At 39.6% G+C, this 19,906-nt stretch overlaps 1 protein-coding gene across 1 annotated transcript; it reads right to left on the bottom strand.

The window, feature by feature from the left end:
* Positions 1–3,589: 3,589 nt before the first annotated feature.
* Gcm1 (glial cells missing transcription factor 1) lies at positions 3,590–17,814 on the bottom strand. The gene is made up of 5 exons (XM_047557151.1): positions 17,740–17,814; positions 8,300–8,552; positions 7,163–7,275; positions 5,937–6,065; positions 3,590–4,330 (listed from the first exon to the last, which is right to left on the bottom strand). Exons 1-5 carry the CDS (start codon positions 17,812–17,814, stop codon positions 3,590–3,592), a joined length of 1,311 nt encoding a protein of 436 aa, XP_047413107.1.
* Between the last annotated feature and the right edge of the window lie 2,092 nt (positions 17,815–19,906).

Here is a 19,906-nt window from a genome sequence, read left to right as displayed (position 1 = left end):
TACAAACTAAGTAATAAACGATGTCAATATTTTAGACAAGCAGTGGAACTAGTTTCTACTTTAGACATTTTATTCATACTACAGTTTTATTAAAGTCAGAATAATAGTCCCAATCATTTCCTATCATTTCCTTTTTTTGGGGGGGTACCAGGGATTGAACTAGGGGAGCTTAACCACTGAGCCACATCCCCAGCTCTTTTTATATTCTATTTTGAGTCAGCGTCTCATTAAGTTGCTGAGGCTGGCTATCAACTAGCAATCCACCTGCCTCAACCTCCCAAGCCTCTATTACAGGTGTGTGCCATTGCTTCTGGTCCAATTATTTCCTTTGATTGGCCTTCAATGTTTCTTTACATTTGGACCATTTGAAGTCAGTTACACACACTGAACATTTCCAGGAGTCTGGCATTGAGCTGCAGGCTAAACGGTATTTACCCAGTTACACATTTGAATCACGGCAATATCAAAGATAATAAATGTTAGTGCTGTCATAACCAGGAATATCCATATTTCCATTTCAGTTGCTTTTTCTATTTTTCTTTTGTATTTTATCTTCACCTGAATAGATTTGGGCTTCTATAACCCGGTATTATGTCTAGTGACGTTCTCCATGTTCTTATAATTGGCCAGTGCTCAGAAACATAATTAATAAATTTTTGCATGACTGAGTAGCCAGTATAATGACAACACCCAGGGCAAGTGCATTAACTGGCACTCAATGAAAACTTGTTGAGTACAACACTCAGTTGAAAGACATTCTAATAAGTTAACTAGAACAAAGAGTCAGTGTAGTAGCACACACCTATAATCCCAGTGATGCAGGAAGACCACAAGTTCAAGGCAAGCCTCAGCAACTGACAGTTCTACATTATTTTATATTACAATTTTTGTACATTTTTTTAACAAGAGGATTGACTAAAAAGGGTCACAATAGAACTTTTTAGAGGTGTGGCAATGTCCTATAAAGTTTCATTTTATAAAATTATCATGTATCCGGTGGGCAAAGCTCATCAAACTGTACACTTAAATATTTTGCTGGATGTAGTAGTGCATGTCTGAAATTCCAGCTACTTGGGAGGCTAAGACAGGATGATCACAAGTTCAAGGCCATTCTGCATAGTGAGATTCTGTCTCAAAATTTTAAAAAATGGGATGAGGGGATAGCTTGGTTATAGAGTGCCCCTGGGTTCAATCTCTAATGCCACCAAAATAAGAATAAATTTTATCATATGTAAATTGTACTTCAATAAAACTGCTCTTTAGAGTTATTGGGAGGTTGGGGATCATGAGTTTGTGTCCTGAATCCTAATCTTTGATCAAAACGCCATAGATGTATAAAAATGCGTAAGCATGTGATCCAGTGACCTGGAGGTAAGTATAAGAAGCAGCAACGGAGTTAAGAACTGGAGGTTTGTTGGAGAGCTGGAAATGACTTGGAAGCAGAGACAGCTGTTGTCCAGGGCCTTGTTGTACCATTTAATTCTTTTAAGCTACATACATGCCCTTGCTTTGCTAAATATCAAGATTATAGTTTTTCAAAGTGAGAAAATGTTTGGGATAAAAGGGTACCTAGTCTAGTGGAGGAACACTGTTTGAAATACCTGGATAGTTTCAGACCAGTAGGAATAAAGTTGCCTCCCAGTCACTGTTTCTCTAGTTCTCTCAATGCAGCAGGGGACTTTCAGATCTGGGAACACCATCATGCCTGGGCCACATCCCAGCCTAGGTGGCCCTTATCCTGTTCTTTCTCCTGCATTTTGAATATTTAATAGACCCTCACTGAAAGGCCATTCTTTGTGGGTAGCCATGGCTACAAGACTATCCTTAATCTGCAAAGTATGTTGGGTTCCATAAGACTAACTAGATGGTAGGCACACTGGGGTGTTCAGACGATTTATTGAGACTCTATGACCTATGGACTCTTCTTTATTTCAGCATTCTTATGTATAGTGTATGCTTCTATTTGTTCATTTCCCCCCAAAAAGGCAAAACTAAGTGTTGGTTTAGGATTACATACAAAGGTGGTAAAAATATAAAGAGCCAGCCTAGTGATTACTTTAAAATGCATAAGGGGCTTAGGAGCAAGAGTGGGTGGGACTGGGGACTAAAATCAGAGGATCTTCTGAAGGGCAAGTTCTTATTTCTTGGCCTGGACAGTACTAACACAAGCATTGACTTTATAATGACTAAATTGAATAAATGTTTGATGCATTCGGATGAAGAAACTTTGTAGGGTCCAACTAATCTAAATGTCTATCAATAGGGAGCTATTTAATTGTGATAGGCATTAATGCTTCTTTAAAATTTTCTTTATAAGTAACTTATTTTCAAATTATATCCTAGGATGACAAGTCACATTAGAAATGAATCTGGATGACACCACATACTATATCTATGTATATATGTGTAATATATATAAGTATATAATATATATTTACATGTATACATATATATGTAGAGAATGTCTCTAATCTCTAGAAGAACAGATGAGAAACTGGTCAGAGTTGCAGTAAGAAGACAAGGAACAAAAGATTTCTTTTTTACTTTTTAATTTTGTATCATGTGCATTTGTTACCAAATAAAAAAATCATCTATTTTTAAAAATACTTATTTGTTGCATTAATGTACTTCAGCAAAGAAAAGGAACTGGAATTCAAATATAGCTAGCCAATCATGACCATGTTAATTATACAGACTTTTCTTTCTCATTCTTCAGTGCTGAGGATTGAACCCAGGGCCTTGTACATGCTATACACACCCCACCATTGAGCAACATGCCCAGTCTCCCAAAGATACTTTTCTAAGTAACAGTAACAGTCCTTACATATTGTGAACCTGGCACTGAGCTAGGTGCTGTAAAGAATAAACATAAATAGGACAGAATCTAATCCCTTTGGGAAGGTGAAGTCAGTGAGGAGGAGGGGGAAGGAAATAAGTAATGCAGGAGACCACTGGAATTTTCTTCACGTGTCCATTTAATTTTGCTGTCCTTTATCTTTATGAAATAGAATTAGTTCATGCTTCTTGTCTTGACAAGTCTTAGAAATCAACTAGAAAATACATATTTTATAAATGAATCAGATTACTAGACAAAGTATTAAATACATCAATTCTAGAATATTCATCTTTCTGTACCTCTGCAGCTCTTCTGTCCTCTATTTCTTGGTTCTGTCATTTTTGGTTATAAAAAAAGAAGGCATGGATGAGATCCTAAGTAGATGGGCTCTTCGCATCTTTGCTCCATTTGATATGTGTCTGTGACAATGAAACCCAATAATGCAGCAGAGGTGCTAACAGCCCGGAGCAATGAATGTGGGGTGAGGGGGTCAGAGGGCATTTCACAGGGCAGGCTGGATAAGTTTCCAGTCCTTACTGAAGATGGAAGCACTAGGGCAGAGGAGGCAAAAAGATTATTTGCATGAAAAATGTTTTGCCTACCGCTTGCTGTGATTCCCGTTTATCTGTAGTTAGGGTTTGAAAGCTGCTTTCTAAGGAAATTCTTCCAGCCATTTCTCAAAGTAGTTTTTTTGTTTGTTTGTTTGTTTTTGTTTTGTTTTGAAGGAGGGCAGCGATTGTCAAAAGATTTGAGTCATCTTAAAGGACAGAGGTTTAGAAGCATTTCGTTGTTGCAATGATCCAAACCCATGTATGTCATTTCTTCCTCAAAATCCCATTTAGTGCTCTTGCCTGGCAGTGAGCATTGCTGGTGAGGATGAGGGGTATAGGTGAACAGAAAGGGGTCTTCCTGTGGTGAATGGTAAGTGAGGGAAGGAACATAGCTGTTGAAATCCACAGGCACTTTCTCTTCATAAAGATCGCCCCCTGGGTTTGGCCATAATGGGTGGCAGCTAGTTTTGGCAGCAGGTGGTTCCAGTGGAATCTGCTGGGGAAAGTTTTCCAAAGAGTTCTGGGAAGGAAAGAAGTCACAAGGCCAGCTGGTCAGAGGAAAAGGATAATTGGGACAATAGTTGTCATTGAGAGGGTTTCTCCCCAAAGCAGCATTTTTATTCCATGTTTGCAAATTGTCATAATCTGAGTAGACTCCAGAGGTAGAAGGTTGAAACAGGTCTCCACTATTGTAGATCCTATTACTGGAAAATCTGCATTTTTCATACAGCTTAGTGGGGTCTAAGGTGGAAGTCGGGTCTGCCAAATCAGTGGTTCCCCCTGAACCATAACTCTTGGAGAAGGATAAGCAATCATTCAGTGAATTCTGCTGGGGAGTGTTAGCTATTAAATGTCCACTGTAACTGCCAGGCAACTGGACACTTTCCTGGAATGACCAAGTTAAAGGTAAACTTCCCTGACTTTGTGTTTCACCTGGAAGAGACTGGAAAGGAAAGTGAAATGCTCATGTTAATAAGTTAAGTAAAATCCACACAGCTACCACCAACACCCACAAGTTATTCTCCAAGCAAGGGCTTCAACAGATTCCCCTCGTTCCTGGCATATTTCAAGCAGGGACACACAGCAGATCCACGACAGCCACTGCAGACTGGGGAAGTAAAGGCTGCCCCCATTTCCATTTTAAAGCTTTCCAACCAGTAAAAGCTGGATTTCCTTTCTCTAGCTGGACATGCAGCCAGGCTTCAGATATTCACACTCAAACACAAATCTAAAATCCTGCCTTTTCAAGAAACTTTTAAGAACCTAGTTTTTAAAAAATTAAACTACTTAATCCCCTTCCTCTCTCTTTCCCTCCTGTCCTCAATTTTTCTTTCAGTGCTAGATAGTCAATTTATTTTTGTAAATGGAGGAATTATATTACTAGTCAATCATAGGAAAAGAATCTGGTTAAGAATTAAGTTATGCTCTTGTTTACATAAAAGTATCTGCTAATAAGAGGATAGTTTTAGGAGGAGGAAGAGAGACAGGGATATGACCAAATAGAGTGAATGGGGAGAAATGCCTCAATTTGTCCTGTGCTGGAACAAAGGAAGAAAGACCTGCCACTGGGTTTGGGAACTCACATTTCCTTACAACAGCTTCAAATCACAATTATTTCTATGTAAGCTACATTTAGAACCTCAGGGAATGGACCGGCTCCTTCTCTGTTCTCCTGAAAAGGATAACCCCAAATCCCCCCCAAAATATGGGACTTGGGCTGGGGATGATGCTCAGTGGTATAGCACTTGCCTAGCATGTGTGAGGCCCTGGATTCAATCCCCAGTACTGAAAAAAAAATGTATGCACTCACATACATATATACACATACATATATACACACAAATATATAAAATGTATAATGTACTAAAATATATATATATATATTATGTATATAAATTTAAAAAAAAATATATTTCAAATCACTATGAAGCAGACCTACAAATCTATGTTATGATACTATAAAGTGATGGACTTTATATCACAGTTTGTCCATACCTTTCCCACCATCCTGCAATTACCTTATCTTCAGAAACTTTATTTATGTTGGTAGATAAGCAAAGCAAACAATCTACTTCGGGGGCATATGGAAATTTTGAGGAGAAGAAAGCACGAGGCTATTTTATGGAGACGATTTGAATTATAATTTGATTCTATTAAAACAAAATATTATAGAGTGCCCCAGTACTCATTTTGGTTTTTCTTTTTTAAGTGTAGTAGGGAAGATGATTCTGCAGTTAATAGATTTTATGGTTGAGAGCGTGCTACAGAGATGGCAGAAATTAAGAGTAAAATCTCAGATTCAGAGGCAGGAGGATCCCAAGTTCAAGACTAGCCTGGGCAACTTAGGGAAACCTTGTCTCAGACAAAAAAACAAAATAAAACAAAACAAAACAAAACAAAAAACCCTCAATTTCTTTGGTGAATGCTTGTCTATAAATGAGCCTGATAATTTATATTCATGGGACTCTCTTTGTCAGTAAAGGACCAGACCATCCACACCAAAGGGGTGGCAAGTTGCTGTGTTTTAAGCACGCTTGATGACAGGTTACCTTTGATCCTGCATTCCCCTTCAGCTTTAGGGAGACAGAAGCAGGTGCCCCATGCACTTTCTTCATTGCTCTTCTTGCCTCAGCTTCTAACTTGGTTTCTGGCTTTGGATGATCATGCTCTCCCTTTGACTTAAAAGAGACATTGAAGTAAAAAAGAAAGAAAGAACTGGGTTGTACTTCATGGAGTGTGAGTTTTCACTGCTGCACAACAGTATGGTGGTGGTATTGCCTATTGCAACAAGATGAGAAAAACTTTTGAAGTACCTCCTAAGCCCACCATGCTCCTGTCTGTCTACCCTTGTTCATAAGGCTCCTTCTTCCTGTGGTTCCCTCACCCACAGGGCTTCCTATAGCATGTGCAGGACATTAGCAATCACTGCCTATCTCACTTAGCACAACCCTTAAGGTTCAGACCATTATTACCACCCCCAGTTACAGAATAGGAAACTGAGGCCTGGAGAGACTGAACCATCTGGGTGAACTCCCCTCATAGTGGTGGTGTGTGTGGGGAGGATTCCCCTAACTGGAACCAGCCAAACTGAGAGTCATTTGTGAAACATGTAGGAATTTTGTGAGCTGATTGTTAAAAATGGTTGGCAGCTTGACATCAGTCACAGAGGAATAGTTATATCACCGAAACTGGCAAATGTTTCAAATCAGAACTATTTGTGTGTGTGAGAGTATGTGTGTGTGTGTGTGTGTGTGTGTGAGAGAGAGAGAGAGAGAGAGAGAGAAAGAGAAAGAGAGAGAGAGAGGGAGAGAGAGCTGGTTGGGTAGTACTGCACTGATTCGAACCCAGGTAGTCTGACATCAGAATCCATTTGTCACCACTGTTTACACCATTGCCCCCATTCATATTTCATATATGTTTTAGCAAAAAATGGAGCTTTTGGGGGGAAAAGTAACTTGTTCAGGTTTCCAGAGATAAAAGTCGGAACCGGCTGTGAAGGCTGAGGGCTGTGGGGCAGAGCACTATGCTAGCCTGGGTGATCCGATTAGTTGTTACCTCTCCTGAGCCAGCTTCCTCCCCAGGGCTTCCCAGCACCTCCAACCTCTACTGAAGTGTGGGGTGCACATGTTTGCTCTCCCAGGGCAGGGGCTCCCAGCACTGGTGCAGGGTTGTCTTCACTTGAGTGTCTATAGACTCTGAAGAGCCTGCCCTACAATAAGCTCTGCAAACATTTGTCAAATGACAAAGAAACAGAATCACATAACTCAATTCCAACCTGGAAGAATATGAAGCGTCCATCGTGCCTCCAGAAGTTGGTGACAGGGAAGCCCCCATGGCCTCGGCAAGGAATCAGCTTCAAGGGCCCATTACAGTTGGGACAACTTTTCTCTACGAGAAGCAAAAGAAAGTAACTGTACCTGGCACACGTGGGTAATGTGTGCATGGCTGCACAGACTAGACTTCAGCATGGCAGTGAATATACCTGGGCAGTTTTATGGTCCTCTATCTACTGGATATTACCCTGGACCATTGGCGATCTGTCTGCCATAATGGCCTAGATTGGTCTCACATATGGATAGAGCAAAATGCTACCTTCCAAGGTGGGCATTTCACATGTCAACAAGGAGCTCTTCTGAGCAGAAAAGGTCTCCCTACTTATTTACTGATATTTAAAATTCTTTCTAGAGAAGAGGAAAGATTTTTCATTTTACAATTAGAACTAAAGATCTAGGGGCAAACACCCTGGGAGAGAGAACACAGCCACTAAATTTTCACTAAGGTGTAAATGACTGATAACAGGTTCTAACCAGAGAGCAAGTTTTGGAGACAAATTGCTAGGAAAGAATAAATTGGGGTCTGCAGGGGGCTTGGGAATAGGGAACACTAAGAAAGGGAACACTATTTCACAATTCAGTGAGTATGGAAAATAAAAAGAGTAAACATCGCAGCTGGTGATAATGATATGAACCCAAATGGTTAGATCTGAGTCTAACTTCAAATTAGTCCCACTGTTGCCGCTCCAGATGAATGCATTCAGTAAGAGCACAAAGGGGCTCATTTCCCAAGATGTTAGATGGCAAGCCTGAGAAACTACTTTCTACCAAACTTTACACGGGTCACTGATGAGCTCATGTTAGAAGATGTGACACATCTTCTTTTTAACAAGGGACTTGAGTCAGGTGCCTAACCCAAGGAAGCAGTTTCTTGATGGAAGCTCTGGATGGGTAGATCTGTGCAACATTAATTGGGGTACACGGGTGTGGGCTGGTTCCCCCTAATATGCTCAGCCTTGCTCCCCACTGCACTCTAGTGTGAAAGTTTATTGGGATTTGTTGGGAGATACTGGCCCATCTAGACAGGGGCATCTGGATGGATGTCAGTTTCCTTGCCGGTACTACCAAGCCTCACTCACTCTGCTGCTTCTGCCGGGCTTTGTCACAGATTGCAGGTCTCAGGTAGACCTTGCGCCCCTCCTTGGTAGAGCAGTTGTGGCCACACACCACCACGCCCAGGCAGGACTTCTTGAGGATTCGAGAGTTATGGTTGTTAGTGTTGCGCATAGCCCAGCTGCTCAGGTGCCTCTGTGCATTCCTGTCCTCTGAGCTGTAGATGTGCTTCACATAGGAATCTGGCCACTCCTGGAACCAGTCGGTCTTTTTCACATTCTGATAGAAACACAAAGGTCACTATTATAGTCCCAGTCATAAAACACAGCAGTCCATCACAGAAGAGTCAATAGACATGAAGGATGTTTTGGCCATCAAGAGCTCAACATGAGATCCTTGGCAAAGTTGGGTCTAGATTGAATCCTGTAGTTGAGATGTGCATAGCACAACAGCAGCAGAAAGACTGCTGTGTCCGTCCAGTCACTGGACCCAAATGAACTGGAATTTAACCCCTTTGAGTTCTATCTGATTGATGTTTCTTTAGTCCTTGGTGATAAAAGTAATGACCATTTCTAAGGAAGAATTTTTGAGGGTGAGGTAATCACTGTCCTCTTTCACAATAACTATGGAAAACTTTGTAGCTGGACAGTAAGATAATGTCTCATACCGCACTGCGGTTACCTTGTTGGGAATCCTACAGGCTTATACAAAGTCACCAAAGATAAGCAGCGGGGAGACTGCAGAGCCCTGATTCACAAAGTCCTGAGAGTCACTTTATTCCCCATGGAGATTCTTTCCCTTTTTCTCTATTACCATATACATGTACCTCAAATGACAGAGAACTCAGGAAGAGCTATATTTTGGCCCAGGACAGATGCTATTCCCTATGTGTGAACATCTGATTAAACTGTCCTGTGAAAGGTCAGAGATGAGGGAGCTGTTGTTCAATGGGTATAGAATTTTAGTTTTGAAAGATGAAAAATTTCTAGAGAGGGGTTACACAACAATGTGCATGAGGTGATCACTCTTATACATACACTTAATAATGGTTAAGATGGCCAGGGGTGGTGGCACATGCCTGTAATCTCAGTAACTCAGGCGGCTGAGGTAGGAGGAATCCCAGGTTTGAGGCCAGTCTCAGCAACTTAGTGAAACCCTGCCTCAAAATAAAAATAAAAAGGTCTGGGAATGTGGTTCAGTGATTAAGTGCCCCTGGGTTCAATCCCTGGTTCAAAAAAAAAAAAAAAAAAGAAAAGAAAAGAAAAGAAAAAAAAGTTAAGTTGGCAAATTTGCATCATAAAGTTATAAAAAGCCTGGCACAGTGGCACACACCTGTAATCCCAGCAACTCAGGAGGGCTGCAAGTTCAAGGCCAGCCTTGGCAATATATTAAGACTGTCTGGAAATTAAAAAGGGGTGGGGCTGTAGCTCAAAGGTAAATCATCCCTGGGTTCAAAACCCAGTTCTGCAAAATAACAACAACAAAAATTGTTCAGGAACATAGTCCTTAAAGTTATTTTGCTTTCTGTGCTTCTGTTTATTCATCTGTAAAATAGGGGTGATGAGACCTGCCAATCTCAAGGGTTGTTCTGAGGATTAAATATAAATATGTAAAACATTTATCATTACACCTGGCTTGCTGTGGGCTCTACACAGATGTTAGCCACTGTTGGTGTCATTCACATCCCCAGGTCCTACGTTGGTAACCTTGGTAACCGATGCTACATTTGACAGTTCCTACGTACTGCTTAGAATGAGGATCATCAAATGAAATGAGCAGTCAGACTTACACTGTGCCCCACAACTCTCAGAGATCTGGCAAGATATAAGAACACTTTTCATCTAGAAGATTCTAGAAGGTCAGAATAGACAATTCTGGAAGACTCAAAGGAAGAGATCAGGGTGCCTCTCCAACAGGAAAGCACTGTCTAGAATATGAGAAAATAAAGACAAAATATTTTTACAAAGAAAAACACAAACATCAACATCAGGATGAATGGACATTTACTGAGTTAGACTTCGAGTGTAGAACATGCCAAAGAACAGGAAGCAGTCCAAGAAGAGAAGGCAGGAAGGGTGTAAAGCACAGGAGAGTGGCGTCTGGAGAAGTCCCTCTGGTTCATCAGGCATCTGCAGTAGCTTCCCAGAGGAAGATGCATCCAGGTTGTGAAGTGAACTGATCTCTCTGCTCCTTCCAGGCCTTTCCCTCTCCTCCCCAATCCTCTAGCAATTCTGAGCTTCATAAAATTAAATGCCTGGGGTGAGAAGCTGCCCAGTCAGATTCTAACCTTTTGTTTTCTTCACCCACCTTCTCTTTGTTCTAACTAAAAGTCTAGATGATGCCCCTAGAAATGCCATAGAAAGCATAACAGAGTATTTTATCATTTGAAATGACAAAAAATGCAAGTCAAAACATTAAAATGTGTACTTATATTGTTAATCGTTTGAACTGTAAAAACCTGCTGGATTGGAATCATTTGGATTACTGCTATATTATACACAATTATCAGGGTAGTAGGGACAAGAATACTTAGAGAAAAGCTGAGATTTTTATGTTTTAATGGCAAGTGTCCTCTTCAGACAGGTCAGGGCCATAACTCCTATGAACCAGGATAAGAGGAATACATCTGTTAATGTCTTAGATGTTCTGACTAAAGCAAAGACACTTCCTGTGGAGGAAGAAGTGATCTCTGCTATCTTTTAAGCTATTTATTTCTGCAGGATTTCCATTGGCACCCTGGTTTTCTAGATTCATGAATAATGCAATAATAAACTTAACAGTATATGGATTGAAAAAATTACTAGGAGTCAATGTGATCACATCAAGCTATTCTCTTGGCTATTTATTTATGTCCAGTCTTACAGTACTGGGGTTGAACCCAGGTATGTTCTATCACTAAGCCACATCACTAGCCCTTCTTAATTTTATTTTGAAACAGGCTCTCACTAAATTGCCTAACCCTCAAATTTACAATCCTCCTACTTCGGCCTCCTGTGTAGCTGGGATTAGAAGCATGCACCACTGCACCCAGCTGTGCCCAGTCTTTTAATCTGACATTTAGTGGGATATTTGACATCTTTTACTTTGAAATTAAAACTCAGATTCCAAAAATGCAAAACAACCCAAGAGTTGAATGGATGATAGTGATTCCGCAGACTCCGATTTTCTCAGACTAAGACTTTCTTGCAGTGCTGGGGATTGAACCCAAGACCTCACATGTGTGAAGCCAGTGCCCTACCACTGAGTTACGTCTGCAGGCCTGGAAGTGTTTGAAAGTCTTTTAAATTTAAGGCATTGGAGAGAATGAAAGAAAAATCCTTTCTTACTCTTGTTTAGCAAATCCCTATAAAATATTTTCTTCTTTTTAAATCCTTTGTTTGTCTTAATTTCTAACTTTTCATGAGTAACTCTTTTGTTTTTCCTCTTGGTTAAGAAGTTTATAATTGAAAGGGAATATTCCTAAGGTTTCCATGTTGCAAATCTATCTAATTTATATTTTAGACTCTCATGGATAACATCATTGAAAATTTAACTGATATTTTTATGACTTCTTTGTATAATGTTTTATTAGGAGATTTAAACTTCTCACTCAAAACCTTCCAAGTGCTATGTAATCAGAGTACTGTTTATACTCCCTTTATTCTAATTTAACTTAACTACTTGAAGTTTTTGATAGGGTGTCATAGAATTAGAGATACATTTTTTTTTCTTTGTGGTAATGGGGATTTAACTCAGGGGCACGTTATACCTGAGCTACAAACCCAGCTCCCACCCCGCTTTTTCAGTTGTTGATGGACCTTTATTTTACTCATTTGTTTATATGTGGTGCTGAGAATCAAAGCCAGTGTCTCACACATGCTAGGCAAGCACTCTACCACTGAGCTACAACCCCAGCCCTGCCCTTTTTATTTTTATTTTGAGACAGGGTCTTGCTAAGTTGCCCAGGCTGGCTTCAAACTTGTGATCCTCCTGTCTCAGGCTTCCGAGTAGCTGGGATTAGAGGCAGATGTCACCACACCCAGCTAAGAATTAGATATTACTACGATGTAAAAGTAATGTTTAAATTCAAATTCTGAAATATCAAAAAACTTTACATTTTGTTATTTTATTAAAATTGAGATGGGTGTGGTAGTATCTGCCTATAACCCCAGCTATTCAGGAGGCTGAGGCAGGAAGATTGAGTTTGAGGCCAGCCTCAGCAACTTGGAGAGACCCTGTCTCAAAATAAAAAAATGAAAAGGGGACTGAGGATGGGGCTCAGAGGTAGAGCACTTGCCTAGCATGTGCAAAACCCTTGGTTCCATCCCCAGGACTGAAAAAAAAAAAAAAGGTATTTACAGAGCGCTCATATAAAGCAGTGATTTGCTGGGTTTTCTTTAATTATATGAATAGGTTATTAAATCCTTATAATAAATGTTTCCAGATAGAATAGGCACAGCAAACAGAAACACATTTAAGCAAATCAGATATAGGGGGAAAAAATGGATGTTACTCTTAAAAACAAAATTGAACCAGCATTTTGATTTACATACAACACTTTGGGAACTTCTTTCTTCTGGGTCAGCTGGAAATTGAATTCCAAGTGTCATCAAGGAGAGAAATTCACTTCAACAAAATGCTTTTGATCATCTTAGAATGATTCCTTAGACTAATCTTGCTATTTCTTACCTGAGTTCAGGAACCACCAATCCTTATATGCTCTGAAAAAACTAAGCAAGACCAAGTTACTCCAGCTTCCAAATTTTCTGTCGTCTACTTCTCTCTTCTGTCCTTCCTTTCCCACTTCACCTAAGTAAGGGACTTGCTGGAGGGCACCTGGAGGAGAGTCTGTATTGCCACAATGGCAAGAACATTCCCATACCCATCACACCAGCAGTCCAGAATGGCAGAAGAATTCTGGCCCCAGTGGTGGGAATCCAAATAATCATGGGAGTCCATATAGGTGAAGCTGTGCCAGGAATGTTCACATGACCTTGAGGTCCAGAAGAACACTGGGCAGAGGGTAAAGTCATGGGTGATGAACTGTCAGACGAACAATGTGACTTGATCATGTAGTCAAATAATAATTGACAAGAAATCCAGAATCTGGTTTATCTGTTAGCTCCTTAGCACCTAGACACATCTGATTCCTACAGTTGCTTCATTCTGATTGCATTCAGTCACATGAATAACAGAAAGAGTTTAGAAGTTGCCTTTGCTCACAATTTTGGGCTCATTCTCTGCAGAGTTAAAGGAAATTTTACTAGCTAAAATTGTAATCTCAGAACAAACTAATTGGAGCTGTAGTCCTTTTGTACCTGATTCTACCAGTCTATTCTAGGAAATGTTTTCTTTTTTTTTTTTTTGTACCAGAGATTGAACCTACAGGCATTTAACCACTGAGCCACATCGCCAGCCTTTTTCATTTTTTATTTGGAGACAGGGTATCACCAAGTTGCTTAGGGCCTTGTTAAATTGCTGGGATTACAGGCATGCATCACCATGCCCAGCTGGGAATTTTTTCTTTACCCAAAAAAGTACTTAAAGCTTGGAGTTGGGCTGGGGTTGTAGCTCTTTGGTAGAGTACTTAGAATACAATAGGCTGTGGTTTCAATCCCTAGTATTACAAAACAAAAGCAATCTAGAAACCCCTGGAAACATGTGAGTTAATGGCTTTGGCCATGGGTTTGATCTTAAACCTGGTCAGGACTTAGAAGCAAAATGATTCAGTGTGTTTTCTGCTGTGGTGTTATTGGAATGACCCATTTCTACTTAGAAGAACTAATGTTAGGAACAGAATGGATACTTACCTCCCTCTGTGAAATGGGTATTCTAAAAGAGAAAAATAAACTGAATTTCTTCCTAATAAATAAATTTCCTACAAGGCTCTCCCATAAATGTTACAATCAATTTTAATGAGAGCATGACACTCTCTGGGAGCATGTAATCCACATTTTTAATGAAGGTCAAAATAAACCAATGCCCAATATTTGCTGCATGAACTAAGCACTCGCTAAAGTAATTGGAATTGAACTTTCCAGTGCATGTAATTTAAGGGGAATGGAAGGGAAAGCACAATTGGTGTATTACATTGGCTCTAATAAAGGGACTTTTACTAGTAATGCTTATACAACAGGTACCTGTGCTTCTGGGCTGGCTTCCTAATGGTTGTATTAAGGAGAAATAAAATCCAAACACGAACAGTGACATGAAGATTAGTAAAGACATTATGCAGCTGAAAGGAGGAGGAAACATGCAGAAACAAATCCAGGTAGTTAGTGTGGTGGCACATCCTGGTGAGGTGCTGGGTTCAATGCCCAGATATCAAGAAGGAGTTACTGAGGGCAAATGGAGTTGGAGGGATGAGCCTTTCTATGCCCAGGATCTGATTTCGATAGTTTCCAGTCCAAAAACCTAATGATTTCTCACTACCTGTATACTAGCCAAGTCCTCTATGGATAGCCTGCTTCCAAGTCACCTGTCCAGCCAGTAGCACCCCAAATATTCTTGCTGAATTCCTCTTCATGACTCCCTCAGGTGGAGACATCTAAGAGCCTTCAGACTTTGGTGCCCTACTCTTTTCCTTGATGGTCAAAGTCATTGCTCCCCATGCCAGAGTCATGCTGAATGTGTATCCCTCTTTCAAGTTCCTCTAGCATTTTTCTACTTGGTGTTAATTCTGTATGTGGGCCCTGTATTTGTTCCCCTAGACTAGAACAACGTGAACCCTTCCATGGAAGTTAACACTACTGAATGGCCTCAGCATTCCTTGGCCTGCTACAGGGTCTAGTACATTCCAGCCACCCAAAAATTGTTTGATGTTCTCATGAGGACATCACTCCTGTCAAAAATTAATCCACAAATTTTAATATATCTGAGGGGTATAGAGGGATGCAGAGATTCTAGGACCAGAAGATTAGCAAATGGGTAACCAATTACCCAAAATAACCAAATTAGCATATACTGATTGAAACTTGAAGCACATGAAGAGCTGAGAACAGATAAGGAATGTGTACCATATGTTACAGAAATAAGTTATTCCAGCAAGAATATAGAATTATGAAAAATAAACTGAATTTTTTTTATAAGTGGGAGAGAGAACGTAATTGAGAAATTAGTAATAAGAAGACATTGCATTTGATGCTTTGAACCACAGCTTTTATGTGCAAGCTGGTGGCCTGAGGAACACTAATCACCTGCAGATCTCCGTGCAAAAGAGAGCCATGAGGAAAATATGTTCAGGCAATACCTCTTAAAGTAAACTCCTCCTAAACACAGGATGGAAAAAGAGAATAGAAGTCTACAGTAAAAAAAAAAGAAAATGTTTAGCTTTGTTGAACTTAGCATTGCCCTTTTACTTTCTTAACAAGACCTTTTAAAATTCTTTGTAATTTGTACTACAGAACACATGTTGAGAAACACTGCTCCAAATAACTTGGAGATTGAGGCAAGATATGTAAGGAGTTACCATTTTCATTTTACAGAGGAGGTATCAAAGACGCAAGAAAAAAATAAATTTGTTCAGAGTCACACAGACATTAAGCAATACAGCTATTCACCAACAAATTCTAGAATCATCAGCTGGAACTCAAGTCCAGGGCTGTCTCCAAGTCCTAAGTTTTCCATAACTCACTAGAGTGCTTCCAGATATGTTCTAGAAAATAAAATCTATTGTTTGGAAACCTTTCCCAGATCTTTTATTTTTTACCTCAACTGGTTCTTGATACAATTTCAGAGTTGGCTGAATGGTGTGATCTTTGCTCAGAAAATATTAAGAAATATTTGCACATTTTAAACATTTCTCTGGTATATTTAACAAATTAAAAGCACTTACTTATTTCCCTAAAAAATCTCATACCTTTTCTATAAACTTTAAATGATACTTTTACAAAACGGAATCTGCATTTTTGCACTAGATTTCTCAGTTTACTCTCTCAGGTAGCTAAGAATGCTTTGTTTTTGGAAATTCATGTTGGAACATGAGCTTCTATGAGCCCTGAGTTTCCCTTCAGGGAAGTAGTTCTTCCCTTTCTTTGTTTATGGATCTGATGAATGATATGGATCCTCTGTCTCAGGAAAAAAAAGAAAAGTACATGTCAATACACAGTATTGCCCACCACTTCAAGGAGTTCTGATTTCACTGAAACCCTGCTCTAGAATGTGACATTACAACATCTTCCACGTATCTGCTAGCTTCAGTTCTTGATGTTTGTGTATCTCCAGTTCCTATTTAAGGGTTGCAATCATGAAATTAGAAATAGGCAGAAATAAGGGTCCTTGAGCCAAGAGTAATTAAAATTTACCTTAGAGTTTCCCTAAAACAGCTACAAGAACTTTAATATAAATCAAAAGCAGTTATAATCACAAGTTTCTAAAAATGAATATGGGCATATTTTAGCTGTGATTCATTTAGCCATCCTCAAGTAAGTAGAAAATGGCACATTTTCTATTCTTCAGCTCTCCAAGACCTACCAAGGGAGAATATGAGAGGAATTTAAGGAAAGCAAGTCTTTATTAGAGTAAAAATACCAATTAATTATAAATCAAGACTCTGGAAGCTCTGTCTCCTCTCCTCTACTTGTACCCAGAATCAGGCAGACTAGATGGACCTTTTCATTTCTTGGTACTAGTGGTCTCCACTCCTGGTCTTCCTAATTACCTTTTCAAACAACCTCCAGTGAAAACATTCTAAAAATACCCAAAAGGGAAGTCAGGAAACAGTTTTAAACAACCAGTGCTTTCAATCAAATTAAAACTTAGATAGTCAATTGCCAAAGAGGAGGTCAAAGAAAACATAAAGCGAAAGGTACTCTGTACCTAAAAAGCAACCCAGTGTGGGTATGTGATGTTTACAAAAGTCATACAAGAGCATATCATATTCCACAAGAACACTATCAGTCAGACATTCCAGCTACAGGCCATTATCATGGTTAATAAGATGATATGGGACTTGTCTTCAATGAAGCACAATCCATGGACAAATAAATTGTCATGCATTTGATCACACCAACTGGTCAGCTGAAAAAGAGGAAGGAAATAGCACACTCTTTGTCTCAGTCTAGTACTGGGAGCATCTGATAGATGAAGAGCCACTCAAATCATATCTCCTCTTAAAATGCCTCAGTTGGGCTGGGGTATAGTGGAGCACATCTGAATACTGGTTACTCAGGAGACTGAGACAAGAGGATGCCAAGTTCACGGGTAGCCTGGGCAACTTAGCAAAACCCTGTCAAAGTAAAATGTAAAAAGGGTTGCTGTTAAGTGGCTCTACCTAGCATCATTATGTCCCTTGAGTACTTGCCTAGCAAGCATGAGGTCCTGGGTTCCATCCCCAATAATGAAAAAAAAAAAAATCCTCAGTCAGGTCAGATGTCCATCTGAAGCTCGGAGGAAATTTACCCAGCTGGGACCCTTACCAATTTCCTTTAGGTACTAGTCAAGGATTCATAGCCAAATGGCTGAAGATAATCCTAGGGCAAGTACATACCTGTGGCAGTTTCATGTCATTAATATCCCAGTTTAGTATCTCTTTGTCTTCAGAATCAAAGTCATCGGGTTCCATGATAAAGTCAGGTCACCCACACCTTTTTCTCCACTCAACTTCCTTCAGTTGCACTTGAGAATCTGTTCTTAAAGGTTCTTGATATAGTTGGATCAGTCTATTCAAGCAATGTAAACCAGAAGATTGTTTTCAGAGGCTAAGGAATAGATCATAGTAATACCAACCATTCAAGAGATAAAAAACAGTTTCATCTGCCAGAAATATCTGATTCACTAACATTTTTGCAAGTACCAACATATTAATTAAAAAAATTGAGAAGACACTAGTGAACTTGTTGAAATAAAGCTTGACCATTGGGAACTAGAAGCATGACAATCATGGCTTTGACTCCTGAGTTTGGGGTTCCCTTCTCATTGCTAGGTTATGGAGTCCTTACTAAGAACTACTATTGTGTGTAGCCAATGGTTAGGACCCTTTTCTTCATAAATGTTATGGGAAGGAAGGATAACGGCTTTGGACTTTTTTGCAAAGAAACAATTTCATAAATTAGCTACCATTGTTGAAGTTATAAGAGGGGAACATCACATTGGATTTATTTGGAAGTACTTTTGTTTTATTTATTTATTTATTTATTTTTTTGTGGTTCTGGGGATTGAACCTAGGGCCTTGTGCATGTGAGGCAAGCACTCTATCAACTGAGCTATTATATCCCCAACCCTGGAAGTATTTTTGTTAACTTAAATTGCCATAGGGATTAATTTTGGTCTCCTAAATATATACTGTGAATATTAAATATCATCAACAAATATTCTCTGAAACATGGTTTCATAACTTCAATACTATGAACATTTTGGACTTGGTAATTCTTTGTTGTGGTCTAACGCGTACACTGTAGAATGTTCAACAGTATTCCTAATCTCTACCCGTTAGGTACTAGTGGCACCTCCCTTTCCAGTTGTGATACCCCAAAATCTCTCCAAATATCCATGAGATGGGGGCTGAAGTTGCCTGTTTGAGAAGTACTATTTTAAAATAGTGTTTCTGGGAGTGCTGAGCTGCATACCTTTAATCCCAGTGGCCCAGGAGGCTGAGGCAGGAGGATTGCAAGTTCAAAACCAGCCTCAACAACTTAGGGAGGCCCTAAGCAACTTAGTGAGACCTGTCCCAAAATAAAATATAAAAAGGACTGGGGATGTGGCTCAGTGATTAAGTGCCCCCAGGTTCAATTCCTGGTACCAAACAAACAAACAAAAAATAAAATAAAATAGTGTTCCTCCTACCCAGGAGCTAGGCAGGAGGATTGCAAGTTCAAGGCAAGCCTCAGCAATTTAGTAAGACCTTATCTCAAAATGAGAAGGGTTGGGGATGTAGTTAGATGGTAAAGTACCCCTGGGCTCAATCTCCAGTATAGCAAAGTAAATAACAATTCGATTCTAAATTGAAAAGAATTCTGCATGGTACTGGGAATTGAATCAGGTGTGCTCTACCACTGATCTACACTGCTCCCAGTCCTTCTTATTGTTTTTATTTTGAGACAGGTCTTGTGAAGTTTTCCAGGCTGGACTCAAACTTGTCATCCTCCTGCATTAGCCTTCCTAGTTGCTGAGAGGATAGGCATAGGCAACCACACTGGGTCTAAATTAAATTTTTTTTTAAAAGGCTGAGATGTAGCTCAGTGGCAGAGTGCCCCTGGGTTCAATTCCCAGTACTGCAAAAACAAACAAAAAAAACAATAAAAAAGATTTTCTGACTATCTTCGGCAATAGCTCTCTCCCTACCCTCTCAAGAAGATGCTGTCTCGCTTCTTAAATTTTATTATGCAAATGATATTTTAAAATGTTTGTTTGAACTGCACTTCTTCCCTCAAAAGAAATACTGACCTTATTTCTAACTACAATTGGTTAAAAAGGATTTAGGAGGGAGGGTGGGAAGAAGGAGGGAAGGAAGGAAGGAAAGGATGAAGGAAGGAAAGAAATTTTGAAATGTTCTCTGCTGAGAAAAAAGAAGGGAATTATTTTTGCCCATAAAATGTTTTTGCTAGTAAGATACAAGATACAAAGTGAAACATGTTCACATATGAAACATTCTCATTTGTTGGTACTCTTATAAAATCAAGGGACATAATGATGCTATGTAGAGCCATTTAACAATA

Source organism: Sciurus carolinensis, chromosome 7, assembly GCF_902686445.1.
Source record: "Sciurus carolinensis chromosome 7, mSciCar1.2, whole genome shotgun sequence".
NCBI classification, from domain to species: Eukaryota; Metazoa; Chordata; class Mammalia; order Rodentia; family Sciuridae; genus Sciurus; species Sciurus carolinensis.
Note: the sequence above shows the minus strand (reverse complement) of the source record. Positions and strands in the feature narration are given on the sequence as shown.

Excerpts from the sequence above, each read along its gene's own strand:
- Gcm1 (XM_047557151.1), bottom strand. The coding sequence starts at position 17,814 with ATGGAACCCGATGACTTTGATTCTGAAGACAAAGAGATACTAAACTGG. Across the intron at positions 8,553-17,739 it reads ATGACATGAAACTGCCACAG|AATGTGAAAAAGACCGACTG; the intron begins GTATGTACTTGC and ends TGTTTCTATCAG. Across the intron at positions 7,276-8,299 it reads AGCCCGGCAGAAGCAGCAGA|AGAAAAGTTGTCCCAACTGT; the intron begins GTGAGTGAGGCT and ends TGCTTCTCGTAG.